General features: G+C 38.3%; 1 protein-coding gene and 3 non-coding genes across 4 annotated transcripts; 1 reads left to right on the forward strand and 3 right to left on the reverse strand.

The window, feature by feature from the left end:
* Nucleotides 1–6,002: 6,002 nt before the first annotated feature.
* On the reverse strand, nt 6,003–10,479 carry LOC111338222 (vitrin). Its single transcript, XM_022944662.2, has 7 exons — nt 10,121–10,479; nt 9,769–9,792; nt 9,490–9,685; nt 7,832–8,002; nt 7,002–7,201; nt 6,419–6,487; nt 6,003–6,134 (listed from the first exon to the last, which is right to left on the reverse strand). The coding sequence occupies exons 1-7, from the start codon at nt 10,374–10,376 to the stop codon at nt 6,079–6,081; spliced, it is 972 nt and encodes a 323-aa protein (XP_022800397.2). The 5' UTR covers nt 10,377–10,479; the 3' UTR covers nt 6,003–6,078.
* Nucleotides 10,480–12,322: 1,843 nt separating this feature from the next.
* Nucleotides 12,323–12,394, reverse strand: Trnad-guc (transfer RNA aspartic acid (anticodon GUC)). The gene has a single exon. It is a non-coding gene; the product is annotated as a tRNA-Asp (tRNA).
* Nucleotides 12,395–13,560: 1,166 nt separating this feature from the next.
* Nucleotides 13,561–13,633, forward strand: Trnak-uuu (transfer RNA lysine (anticodon UUU)). Its single transcript has one exon. It is a non-coding gene; the product is annotated as a tRNA-Lys (tRNA).
* A 291-nt stretch (nt 13,634–13,924) lies between these two features.
* Trnak-uuu (transfer RNA lysine (anticodon UUU)) lies at nt 13,925–13,997 on the reverse strand. The gene has a single exon. It is a non-coding gene; the product is annotated as a tRNA-Lys (tRNA).
* Nucleotides 13,998–14,145: the final 148 nt, after the last annotated feature.

The raw sequence follows: 14,145 nt of genomic DNA on the forward strand, positions 1-14,145 counted from the left end.
GTCCGAGGCAAGTTATTGATTTTTTCTCCCCTTTTCATTGTGTAAATAGCACGTTTGTTCATTTGTACGTCAAAATGTGATAGGAGCGTCAGTGCAGTGGCACACTCGCCTTTGGGTCTGTGCCACTTTTTTTGGGGGGCAAATGGTCACCTAGCTGAAGTCATCTGGGATTTATAACTGAACGAGACGATAAGTGTAAGCCGCCTCCTGTGATCTGAGCAAGATAACTATTTGATTTGATTTTAATCGATAGTTTGTCATGTTTACCAGGATTTCTGATAAGCATATTCATCAAAACATAATGTTATCTTCACCTTTGCAGGAATCACTGACGCCATATTTCATAAAAGTCTTATCAGCATCTTTGCCAGAGAAACACTGTCCTCCATTTTGAAGAGAGAAAATGATAAAGCTGTTGTCCAATGCAGCCTCAGCGCATTTCATAAGCGCGTTTGTTCTCTTTTTGTAGTCAGGCTCAAACAACATGGCATGTTTCTTTTCCATCAGAGGAATAGCTCTGTCCCAGGTGTCTTTCCAACAACCGAGACTTTTGAAACCTGGTTACGAAACAAAGCAAATCAGCAGAGGCAAACTAAAATAACAAGGAAGTAATTATCTCTTTTTAAACACGGGAATCTTTTACGAGCTGTGAAGCATCGCACATTATAACATAACCAAAGTAAAGCGCGCGCTCTGATTGGCCAATTTAGTGTACACCGTTTTCCCAGGAGTGTACGTACAGTAGACGTGTGCAAATGCAGGGACCAGTTTCTGCGCGCTTCTCTTTTTCTGCTCATGTAAGATTTTAGTGTTAAATAAAAGTGAATTATTTTGCTACAATGTATCAACGTTATGTTATAAAACAAATTGTAAACACTGAAAAAACAAAACAAGAACATTATATGAAAAGCATGGACAACATGCACAGCAATACGCGACCTAGCTAATACTTCAGGACGAGCCCCACGAAATGGAAACAAAAGGTTTTCGTTAAAATATGGTACCTTACGGTATGCCTACAGACATTTTCACATTCCCTCGTAGATTAATGATGACCTCGACCCGTCATGGAAAAAAAGGCTTGCAAACAGACAAATTTCAAGTATTTTTCGAAGCTTTTTTGGCCCTGCATCTTATACAACAACAGCACAACATTCATTCTGACCCCAGCATTAGCAAAGTTGCGCATTACAACAACAACAACAACAAAATGTGCGTACTTTTTCCTCTGATGTGATACACCTGATCTCTGTTGGGCTGTAATTTTAACTTTGTCTTATCCTCCTCAGAGTGTTTAGCATGCAGTGGAATTTGCGGTTGCGTTGGCTTTTCTGGTTGATCCTGAATTGGAATAGATAGTACAGATGCTGATTGAGGTGGGGCTGTTGGCTCCTGAATACCACCTGGTACCATGTTGAATGATATCCCGGCATCCAGCTGAGGGGCACTGGATATCTCCGGCATCGCACTTGGCGGACAGGGAGGTTTGTCTGAGCAGAAAAAAAAAAATGTCACTTAGCTTCCGCATTTGTCATGAGTGAGACTCGAGACTGAATCAACCAGGGAAATTTGAGGCAATTGAGACCGATTTGGCACAAAAATTTCTTTAGATGGATGTAATAACTTTGTTTTTATATTATTTTGCTCTTAATCGTAGACGGTGTCTGTAACCCTTGACAGAAAGTCGTTGATCGATTTGTATGCCTATGGGGTACAACAGACCGCATAGGCGGTGTAATTTAGCTTGTTTTCACCCATACAGGCACTCATGCAGTTACACACTTAACGATGAGTGTCATTCAGTTACCAGAGCTGCTTCGTTTATTCGTCAGGAACACGCATGATTCAATAGGAAACTGTGACTTTAGGAGATATTTTTTCATTTTTATACAAAAGAATGCATACCTGTACAAAAACTGTTGGCTGGACAGCAAGGGAGACCATCAGCGCCATATGGAATTGCAACATTTGGATAACTATAGGCTGTGACAAGTACAGAAGAGAGCTATATCGTCAGCGCAGCAATTTAACAACTGTTTAGAAATGAATACCCATTTTGGGTATTTTTTATGGAAAGAGGGTCTTTTTCCGTCGATAATTACATTTCTTGGGTGATGCAACGTTCTGCTGAAGTTATCGAGGCATCACTCAATAAATCAATCAGTCAATCATTTTATTACTCTCAAATTAAAGTTTGGGATAAGGTAACCATTCCTATCCGAGACGAAAGGGTCGTGTGTAAAATTCTTGAAAATAAGCAGGGGTTACCTGACTGACCAATCAAAGAGATCAGCAACAGCAACTTGTCACTGCGTAATATGAAATATTATAAGAATAAAAAGGATATGAAAACATGTGTTTGCAACGTATCTGCTTCTAAAAACATCTTTGGCATCACTCACAATCAATTTTTTTAAAAAGGCCAAAGGAAACATCTGAGAAAAGGCATCTCTAGTCAGTGTTTGGCGCTTACGAAAACTCGTGCGTGGGTTTACGAACGTACTTACCTATATTTTGACGTTTTTCATTCGTTACATTTTTCCTTTCTTGATTTAAGGTAGATGTGTTATTTTTCTTGGTAAGCACATGGCTAGCAACTAGCAAGAACAGGACAGCTCTCAATAGCGAAGAGCTGCGCATCCTCACCTATCGGTAATAATGATTGGCAGGATCATTTTAAAAGAATGCAATAATACTGCAGATTACCATATTCATAATTCAACGAGATAACGGTTTTTATGATGTTAAAGAAGCCCAGAAATTCTTGGTTGATCTGGCAGTGAAGTAATCACGAATTATGGTACACTTCTCGCCTTCGTTAACATATGAATAAAGGCTGATAGTTTCGAAAGAAACTGCTTGGGGCTGCGTCGGTGGGAGTAACGAAATAATTTGGATATATCAACAAAGTTGAAATGGTAAATTGGCCACCGTAATGGTTACAAAAGCTGACGTTTCGAGCGTTAGCCCTTCGTCCTTCGCTCCGACGAAGGGCTAACGCTCGAAACGTCAGCTTTTGTAATCATTACGGTGGCCAATTTACCATTTCCGTTAACATATGACTGTTTGGTTGTAGTTTTTTTGCAGACCCTCTCTGACTGAAAAGTTGCTTTTAAGGGTCAGTAGCCTCCTAAATGTCACCACGCTTTTCTATGAAAGATGGACTTTTCATTAGGTCGTTTTAAATGACTTTGTATAAAAAAAAAATGTCATAAAAATATTGTTTTGTCTGCGAATAAACCGGTTTCAATAAATCTCAGTCTGACCTTGGTTGCAATAGTCATAGCTTCATTTTAAAAGAATAATTGGAAAAGAAGAGATATTTCCCATACTGACCAGGTAGTGAAACATTCCCGTAGGGTGATTATTCTAGAAATTATTTCAGGTCAAGAACTAAAATTGTTTCTTTCAATAATTTAAGTAGTATTCAAATGAAAACACCGAAATTACTTTAACCTCGGCTTGTAACAAGGAAATTCATCGAATGTTCTTTTGCTAAATATTTCAAATCCTGATCTGTAGGTATAAAATTAAAAACTAATCAAAGTTTCATTCTTGTAATCAGATTTCAGAGATGAGCTTTTGGGTGAGGGGGAACTTCTTACAATTATGTAACGATCGAAGTTTGCTACTGAATAAAAATGATCAACAACAATAAAAATTGTTGAAATAATTTCATCAAGATGTTACTAAAAATCGATAGTGAAAAACAAGATGCAATTGTCGATGGAAGTTATTTGTTAACTGTGTTTCTTTATGGTTACTCTCAATTGATTCACTTTAAAAGGTAACCTTAGATTTGTTCCTATTCGATTAATTTTTAAAAACTCAAATTCAAAATCGTGAGATTGACTTAGTTCCCTTTCAATGCCTGCGAACAAAACGTATACCCTTGATAAATACCGAAAAAGCATCTCTATGGGTAATTACCTTTAGAAGTGAATTTTATCTTATGAATAAGATTTCATATTAGATATCCGCACCCAGCGGACAACTTAGGATAAGTTAAACATTTGCATGAAATTCATAAACCACAAAATTTTAACGATAGGAATCTTTCATTTCTTGTATCTAAAAGATCAGATAATCAAACTACCTTACCTCGTCTCAACTGTTCACCAATCGCACTTCTAATCCATCTCCCAGGGGAAGAGAGAAAAAAGCAGTTTCCTATAAACAAAGGAGAAGTTCTCCTTCTCATTTATGAAAGGATGGTTTTTTACAGTTTATCGCTAATAGGTGAGCGGTACCTGGTACTTGCTCAAAACTATCTCACGAAAGGTCGGTTAAGATAAACAACCAGCTTAAATTGATCCAAACAAGCTATTTATTTTTTCTTTTTTGCGAAAGGCAAAATAAACTTTTGGCAAGCGTGGTCATTCATATATTTTCGAGAACTACATAATAATCAAAGCAGAAGGTGAAAATTTTCTCGCTTAAAACAGTTGCAATCTGCCATCTTTGCGTTAAACAGTAGTGGTTTTTCAAATTATAACTGTTTGTAGCTCTTTTGTTCCCGATGTTATTGGTGTTTGTGGGCGTAAACAAATAGACACGTAGAGAGAAAAGGGCGGGTAATCTTTTGAAATGTCTTAAGTCTCTTTAACAGTTAAAAAAAAGTGTAATTTTGGCCTACTCCTCGAAGAATACTCGAGAATCTTCTGATCTCCATCGCCTAGAAAAGATCCGAGTATTCCAATCGAAGGATGTCTCGTTTTGCAAACGCATTTAATCGTGGATCATGGGCTCTCTTCCGAAATATCTCGGTTTCTGAGGCTAAAAAATTACTATGACCCGTGAGGCAAATATCCCCCAATTTGCATTTCTCATAATCCTAGTACAGCTCTAAGATTTCAATTTATTTATTTTTATTGGTTAAAAGTTCAAGGAAGACCTGGCGGTGATACTGTTGTTCCTTTCATGGTGCTAATTATAAGAGTAAAGCGGGATATTTATATCTTATTAACCAAGCGCGAGGGCCGTACTGGGAGAATATCGGCCCGAGGTCTTGATAGCACGGACCGAGCGCAGCGAGGTCCGTACAAAAAAGACCGAGGGCCGATATTCTTCCAGTACGGTCCCGAGCAAGCTTGGTTAATAAGAGATTTATTATACGACTGAAGTTCAAAGGGACACAAGTGCGTTGTCATTCGGGGCCATTCGGGACAGTGCCCAGTCCAATACTTAGTGAATATTGACCGGCAATAGAGCATTTTGATTGGTTGATTTTAGCTATTGGCGCTCTGACTGCCCGCGTCGTGTAATAATTTATTATTAATTCAACTTTTAAAGCCAAAGTTCCCAAAATTGTCGTCATGTATTGATTGTTGACAGCTTCTAAGTTACACTAGGACAATTTAAAATGTCTAAAATGCCTACATCTTTCGAAGCCCCCCCCTGTGAAATGGTGATAACACTGTTGAATACGAGGTACTAATGTTTGGTCCCAGGCCCTTTTGTAAGTTATGAAACTGATAGTAACAGTTTGCAGAGTATTTATAGGTGGAAAATTGCGTTTAAAATACATTTGCAACGACCCGCGACGTCATTTGTCTCTTGCGATTCATGATACACCAGGTTTAAAAAGCCGGGTATGCTGTCTTTTATAACTCAAATTTTATATAACAACGTGAATGGTCACCAGCAGTCCCCTCTGAGCGCGAAGACGGAAGTGCATGTATGCGTCACTCTTGCAGCTGTTCTTATGATTTGGACAGTACGCTTCGTTTACTCTCGCAAGACCAAGCGAAAGGCTGCTGAGAGGGTAAACATCACTGAGAGGGATTCCGTCATTTGCAATCACTCACAAAATCCGTAACCTCAGATCACGTAAACCAATTGAGCTAATCTTCTGTCTACATATCACACCTTTGAGTGGGAATTGATAAAACATGTCATGGCCCTCGTCAGACTAATTGAAAGGTTACTGAGAAGGTATGACTGAGAGGGATTCGGCGAAACTTCCGAGTAGGATTTGGTAAAGCATGATACATAAACAGCCCATAAGTGATTGGTTTATTTTTATTACAACTTTCAGTGCCAGGAAATAACCATCAGCTACATTTGAAAATCGGAGCTCTAAGAATCGCGAGGTCCACTGTCTTCCTTTGATTTTACCTGACTGGAATTACAAACTGTGGAAAAAAAAGCGTCAAGTCCACCAGAAAGCTTATGTAAGTATACACTTAAACAATTTTGACGCAAAATTGTAAACCGATTGTCACACAAAATGATCTATCGAAAAACGTATTCATGTCAACTTTTCATTGTATGAATTACGAAAACGATCGGCGGCACGCAGGTAAAACTTTTAAATCAAGACCCGAACGAAAGTTAAGTAACTCAGTATACGACTAAGACATGAGTTCTCGTAAGAATTTTATTGAGTAAGTCTCAAAAAGGCTGTATAGTTACTTACTGGGCTTTTTACCTCCTTTGTTGCAGAGGCACTCTTTGCGTCCGGGTTTCTTCAAGAAACCACCAACGCCTGTGAAAATGGAAGTGGGAATAGACAAAAAAATATGAGCCCAGTTTTGACATTTTTTTACGTGTTGAGAAAAGATTACAATTCAAATCACTGGGTGATGACAATTTAGCGTGAGACCACTTATGCATTTTCGTCTTCATCAAGCATTTCTGACGAAAAGAATGCTGTGAAATAAAGAAGCGCAATGCAGAAAGTACCATAGATATACGCTTGTTTGGTTGAGTAGGTTTTTTTTTGTAAGGAATCACACCTTTTGGATCTAATCTCTCAGTTTTCACAACTTTCGAATTTATAACTCGAAGAGTCGATCGCCGCAGGATGACTGAGTTTTCGCAAGTCTAATTAACCTTCTCACTTCAACAGCCCTGCGAAATATCGCCGATATATCATTCCAACTGAAATATCGCTCAAATATCGCCGATAAATCGCGACGATGTTATTTGCATTACTTTCGCACAGTACTAGGGGCTAGTGGAGTGAAAGGTTCAAGAACCCGTTGCTTTTTACCACTCACCATAACATACACTTCGCACAAGATCGTCTCTGATGTATTGCAACTTGTTAAACGGGCCAATAAAAACATTTTCACCAACAGGTGTAGAGGAAATTGCTTCTAGTTGTTTGATATCAAAGTAGTTTCCAACTCCCACGCCGTATATTCGTACACCACACTGTTTAATTTTGTATGCAGGTTGGATGACTTCGTCGGTCGACCTGAAGTGCCATAATATTTAACTTTTAGTGTTTCGTCTTTGAATGCGCAAGAGGAGAATTTGAGACCTTACCTATGGTCATGATAAAGATTTTTGCATGCACGTTTACTTTGAGATGTCAAAATTAGAGGTTTACTAAGCTACAGAGTAAAAAGTTCCTAAACAACTATGAGGCAACTACATGGCATTCTAGAGTGTTTCTCAATACAAATTATAGGCAGTGGAAGATATCAAGGCATGGAACTTAAAAAAAACTTGAACTTTCATTGGCTCAACTAAGCATGGCAAATCAATTTCGCTTGCGTTCTGTTTAAAGAAATCAGACAAAACTGTCCATTGACACGGTAAAACTTCAAAGAGTGAAATTTTTCATGATTTGCTTGTAGACAAATACTTAACGAATTACATTTAAGACCCAACTTTTTTTAAAAAAAAAAAATTGTATATTGGTTTTGAATTGCAAAACAGGGTTAATCTTATCCATAAACATTTAATCAAATTTTTAAATCAAATGAAATAAAATAAGCATTTGTCGATATTATTGAACCAATTAAGTTCCGATGATGAAACATCGAACCAATTCTAACAATAGGTAAAAGCTCTGATGTTAACAAAAAACTTGATAGGATACCTTCCATCCGTAATAACTATAAGAACTTTAGGGATTTCCTTGCGGGTTTTGCATTTCTTGTTGAACAAGTAGTACTCTGCCATACCGAGTGCGTAACCCGTATTTGAGCTAGTTAATTTTTGTGTGGAAGCTTTTCTCAGTGCACGAACCATAACAGATTTCTTCTGCTTGCTGAAAGAAAAGAGGGGAAAAGTAAAGATTACCGTTTTCATAAAGCAAAATAGTGACTTCAAAAACCACTGAAAGTTTGAGGGGATGATCTTTATATATGGGCTCTGAGTTTAAGCAGCTCGTTTTTACGAGGGAGGAAGGCCGTATTTTCTAGTTGGCCCACTTGAGGATACTGGGGTGGTCCTTGGCCAGCATTGGACAGACATTTGAAGCGGGCTAAGTTACCTTGTTAATCAACAATTACTAATTACGCTTTATAAGGAAGGAGTCGAATTCACACTGCGGACCTCCCTACCCCCCTTCGTCCATTTTTACCTCTAGCCGTCAAGTTGAAGACGTACCACGCGTTTTCTACTGCCTCGAAAAGCTTATATAAAACGAGTAATGTCTTTGTCGGGAAATGCAAGGTTCAGAAAACTTGAGATGTCCTTCGTAGAATCAGAATTTTTCCCTGACAGGAGTTAACGCCACTCATTGCCACAAATTTGGGACAATATGGCGGAGGCGATTCTCATGTTACAAGCAAAATGGCGCCGAAACAGTATAAGAAAATGTATGGGAAAAGATTGTTTTTTCAAATAGCTGTCTAAGAATGGAATATTCTTTCGCTGCGTACTTGGAAATGTAGCCTACATCGGTAAAAGCGTCCATCACTACTATAAAGAAATACTCAAATTCAAGCCTACCTTTTCCTAAGGTATACGAGTAAACTCATAATTCTGACTCCATTTTCCCATACAAACTCTTAAAATCTGCTTCGACTAGGTGTTACAATTCTTTTATCGTGCGAACAACCTTGTGAAGATTCGCAAATACGTAGTTCGATATACATTCTGTAGAAGTTTCCTCAACTAAATCGCTCGTAAACGGTCGAATATGTTGGCCCGCAAACTTTCCTCGAGCTGGGAAACTCTTCGTATTTTCACAGAGCTCAAAAGCCAAATACGCCATTTTTAAATACCTCAATTTTAAGAAGGAAGAACACGAAAGATACAAGTCCCAGTAACTGCACAATTTGGCCGCCATTTTCCTTGTTTTGGCGCCTCCTTTGGCTTTCTGGGATAGAAAGGTACCAGGCCTTTCTCTCGTGGGGTTTTACGAAAATAGAAAGTTACGCGTTCACTTCACTTCCACCGCCGCCATATTAAATTGTCTGTAATACGATATACCGCTGACATTTCGTAACGGGCTCAAAATGTCCCCGATTTCTGGTGATGGGCACGGCCAAAGTGTGATAGAGAGTGCTATCGACTAACAAACCAATCCCATGGCCCAAGCACGACTCAAATGTCATCTCAAGGAAATCTCAGCTGGTCATCTTTCAATTGCGAGTTCACACAGAGTTGTTTTAACATTTTGCAATACATTAATTGAGTAGTGATTACCAACCAGTCCGGATAAAAATATAAGCATCAGAACAAATACTGAATGGAGAAAATATAGGTAGATTTATCATAGATCAAGCAAAGAAGAAAACAAGAGTGCACCTCTCAAAATCAAAAACCAGATCAGTTTTAACGCCATATGTGACCACACCAACTCGTGTCCTTCGCCTTGAAATCGCAAATTTCCTTATTGTAATTTCTACAAAGTCAAGAATCCTTTTAAAGTTTCCTTTTCCATATTTTTCTACGCTGGCTGATGCCTCAATCACAAATCCTAAGTCCATGTGAGCATAACAAACTGCAAAAACAATTTTATCAGTACAGCATGAAAAGCTTTCAAGCCGGACAAGCCCTAATCGATAGCATGTAATCTCTACTTACAAGGGCCAGGCTTTCTCAGCAGAGCTGCAAAAAGAAAACATTGCATCAAATCAATCAATCAATAGTCAATTGACCAATCAATTAATCACTCAATCAACAGTCAGTCGAACAGTCAAACAGACAGACAGACTGTCAGACGTGGAGAAAACCAATCCATGTTAGGTAGTTCGGTCGGTGAGATGAATTAGTTAGTCTTTCAGACGTTTAGTCTGTCGATCCGTCGGTCGGTCAGTCTGCCGGTTTGTCGATCATTCGGCCATCACTAACCAGATAAGCTACGAAACCATCATTTGCCAGTCTAAATCAGGTTGTGGAAAGCGACATACAATCATTCAAAAAGGCTACGACTTACGGCACGGCGGACACTCAGGGGGCCGACTATCAAGGAAGAAGTAGTTATGCTTGATGATTCTTGAATCCTCAGGATGTTCTCTCAAATATTGAGTCACTTCTCCTTGAACAAAGTCAGAACTTGAATTTTGCAAGCTTTGCGAAGAGCCATTGAAGAAATAATGGTTCTTCTTTGCATGCATTTTCGTCTTTTCAAAGTTGTACCCGTAAATAGCTCTAATTAGAAGCAAATTCACGAGTTGCACATAGGTCAACATGGTCCTCTAAAATTAATTTACTATCTCGAGATACTGATAAAGTTTTAGAGCGTTTTTTTGTTTTTTTGTTTAGACCTGCCTACAATTGTCCACTGACCACGCTATAAGACGATAAACCGCTGGCTTACAACCTGCCTAAACAAGCCATATTAATATTTCTAAACCAATGATTGCTCACAAAGGCTTAATACACCTGTCAAATTATGATAAACAAGTTTAAATGAATTAAGTTTGGTGAGCCTCTTAACTGATCAGATATGTTCACAAAATCGAAATGCTACACGATACAAATTTTTGTGAAACATTTGATGAAATCAGTATTTGATACTAAGGGTTCGTGATTGTACAGAAAAAAATTAAAAAACTACATAAATTTCCATTGGAATATTTTCAATAAAGTAAAAGAAAACCTTTTATTTGCTTTTGACCTCTACCCTATGACCCTTCTGTTTTCTCTCTCTTTGATCGGTTCTGAATTAGGTTGGTAAATTCGGATTTCAACCGGGTTGGCCTGAAAAAGAAACTTTCGCTCATGCTAATTGAGATCCAATTTTTCGTTTTGAACTGATACTGCAGGTATTTCTCAACATTTACGAAGCACAAAAATGATAACCAACAGTATAGGTGTTGCTGTTATAGAAAGTTAGCTCATTTATTTGGGGTCTAAGTTTTAAGCTTTTGACAAGTGATATTTATTGTTCCTGTTGTTTTGAATCTAACCAATATTTCTTTCTTACAGATTTCTTTGTCGCTAACAAAAGCCATCGAAGTTCAGGGTCACATTTGAACTAGTTTTTTGACCAAATGATAATAATTATTATAAGGCTAACTGAAGGTTATCCTATCTTATAACCCACCCATTAATTTTGGCGTGATTTTATTGGTTACTTTACGTCACGTGGTGCAAAATCACAGGACAGTTATCACGCAATAACCCTCGTCCGCGTCGATATTTGTCCTCCGATTTTTACGTGAAAAAGAAACGTAGTCAACACAAGAGTTTCAACTTTTCCGTTCTCCTATTTACATGGAAGGAAACCAAACTTGCTTGCGTCAATCACGCGCATTCGCCATCAGATCACCACTGGCTTTTTTACTGTGTTTACGCGCAGTTTAATTGCGATGTGAAAATTAATGGGAGGGTTATAAAATAATTAAACCCCGTTCTGGCTTGCTGGTATGTCGGCTGATAATGTCCTTGGCTGAGAGATTGTCCTAAAAATTTCATATTTGCCCTCGAAGTTTCGCTTCTCGGCCAAATATTCATTTATTTACTAAGTATCCCATATCCTCTACAAGGGGAGGAGGAAGTGCAGGTTATAAGTTTAATGTTTTTCATAGATGATTTGTTTGAAAATAAAAGAAAAGTAGTCTCTGTTTTCAAGATTCTTGCTTATAATTGCATTCTTCAGTTTTCATGATACATGTCAATTTAACAGATACAATTTTGGATTAAATTTTATCACAATTCGTGATAGTATCAAGCTTTTACTAATAAAAATCTGACGTGCAAAGTGTAATCAACTGACCTTAAGAGCAGGTTACTGTCCGAGCCCCATTGTTTTGATTCTGCTTTGTTAATTGTTAATAAGGTTTGAAACTGGTCACAAGCTTTCATTTCCGAAAGGTCAAGTGCATCCTCTTCGTGTGCGGAGCTTTTGGCGAAAATTTATCGGTTATGAAACAATTATTGTTCGCATGTACTAATATAAATCTTTAGCCTCTTGCGAACTTTTGGAACACTGAAAGAAAGAGAAAAAGGAAGAGAAAATGAATCAACTAACAATTATTTACCGGTCAGTGTGATTAGAATTGGGAAGAAAATAAACGTAGCCGATGCTCCATCATCGGAAGACAGAATAAAGAAAGTGTACTTACGCTCCACAATAGCTGCAACAAAAGAGAAAAAGCGAAAAAAAAAAGCATGAAAAGTGAAAACTAAATGTCTCCCCGGCGGGGAATCGAACCCCGGTCTCCCGCGTGACAGGCGGGGATACTCACCACTATACTACCGAGGATTGAACAAATATTTAGGGGAGGATGTTTAATTTAATACGTGTTTATGGTAAGGGAAGTTAAAAAAGACGCTTTCGGTGTTTAGTCTTGTAATTATTTCAATGTACCACGAGAAAAAGCCACGTCGTGTCTCTGTCAGATTTTATTGTTACCTTTGGCAAAGTTTTGACAGAGAGGGATAAAAAAATTACAAGGCAAGTAAAATCAGTAAATGCCAGTTGGCAAGGGTTTGTAATTTCGGGCTAAAGAGAAAAGTGGCGGATCGAGACCTTGAGCTAAGCGAGGGGGTGTGCGGTTTGTGTGTGTGCACACCTGCCGGCTTTCTTTCCTTACCCAAAATAAGAGGGGATCGGGCCCCCAGGCCCCTCCCCTAGATCTGCCACTGAAGTTGTACAAATATTTCACTCAAGTATCAAGTCTAACAGCATTTTCATACATAGTCACATCTTTTACGCATTTCACCACACACTCTCTTTGCATATATACAGCGCGCCCGCAATATTTTCTGATCCCTGATGACGCCGTTGATCGGCGAAAGCTTGGATTTTAAATTTTATTTTTTACAGCAGTTTAAGGCCTCATTCGAACAGTTTGTATCGTTAACAATGCTGCTGAAGGACAACATGAACAGATTATTTCTAGTAGCATTGTTTGTTAATCATAACTCTAATCGACATGATCTAACTTTAAAACGCTTATCAATCCTTGGTGTCATTGTGACTGGGAATGGTTCAACAATAAAAATTTGGGATTATGATCCCATTTTTATTGATCAATTATATAACTTCCACTTTCAACCATGATTCCAGATATTTGGAAATAAAATTAGCCTTCGACATGACACAGAGCGAATTACAGTGAAACCCTTTAGACTCAAGCTAATGTTTACTCTATATGGCAAGTTTGAGATATTGTGGAACAGTTATAACTGTTTGCACCTCCAATAAGACACCTTGAAGAAAAAAGCAGCCATCGAAACTGGCCGTTTCCAGGAAGATGACAGACTTGTTACAACTAATTAATAAATTAATAGACAATCGGATGTAGATGAAATGCAAATTTGATACTACCGTATTCGCTTACCAGGTATCAAAAATTAAATGCGCCTAAATGTGGTGTCTATTGTGCTCCATTCTATGATGATAATTTTCCGAAAGTAATCGTGTGAGCCCGGTTAGCTCAGTCGGGAGAGCATCAGACTTTTAATCTGAGGGTCATGGGTTCAAGTCCCATATCGGGCGCACCATGTTTTTTTGTAGAGAAGTAGTTCAACCTTGTTCCATTTCGTTTTTGCGTTTATGTGAAAAAACTGAATCTGAGAATATGTATGACTGTCTATTGGCCCACGCTGTTTGTGCGCTCTATCAACACGATCATTTGAATCAAAAGGTATCAATAAATTTCTTGCGAGTACCACTCGCTTCTAAGTACAAACCAAATAACAAAACACTTACATGTATATCTCGCGTCTTGGTCCATGGTTACCGATATTAAAAAGAAAAAGTTATCTACTTCTCTAAAAATATGTATTGCGCCCGATATGGGACTTGAACCCATGACCCTCAGATTAAAAGTCTGATGCTCTACCGACTGAGCTAACCGGGCTCACATACTACTCACTATCGTTCTTAAGATGCCAATTCCTTTATAAACACTTTTTATTTCTCAAAACTGGAAAGCGCGTAGCGTAGTATGAAATTTGCGTTTCATTCTCCTTCGAATACATTTGAGAACAGGCGGGGATACTCACCGC

This window comes from Stylophora pistillata, chromosome 13, assembly GCF_964205215.1.
Source record: "Stylophora pistillata chromosome 13, jaStyPist1.2, whole genome shotgun sequence".
Classification (NCBI taxonomy): Eukaryota; Metazoa; Cnidaria; class Anthozoa; order Scleractinia; family Pocilloporidae; genus Stylophora; species Stylophora pistillata.

Bases quoted from the DNA above. Each gene is read 5' to 3' on its own strand.
- LOC111338222 (XM_022944662.2), bottom strand. From the start codon at position 10,376: ATGTTGACCTATGTGCAACTCGTGAATTTGCTTCTAATTAGAGCTATT. The intron at 9,793-10,120 runs GTAAGTCGTAGC...TTCTTTTTGCAG, and splicing joins CCCTGAGTGTCCGCCGTGCC to CTCTGCTGAGAAAGCCTGGC. The intron at 9,686-9,768 runs GTAAGTAGAGAT...TTGTTTTTGCAG, and splicing joins GCTGAGAAAGCCTGGCCCTT to TTTGTTATGCTCACATGGAC.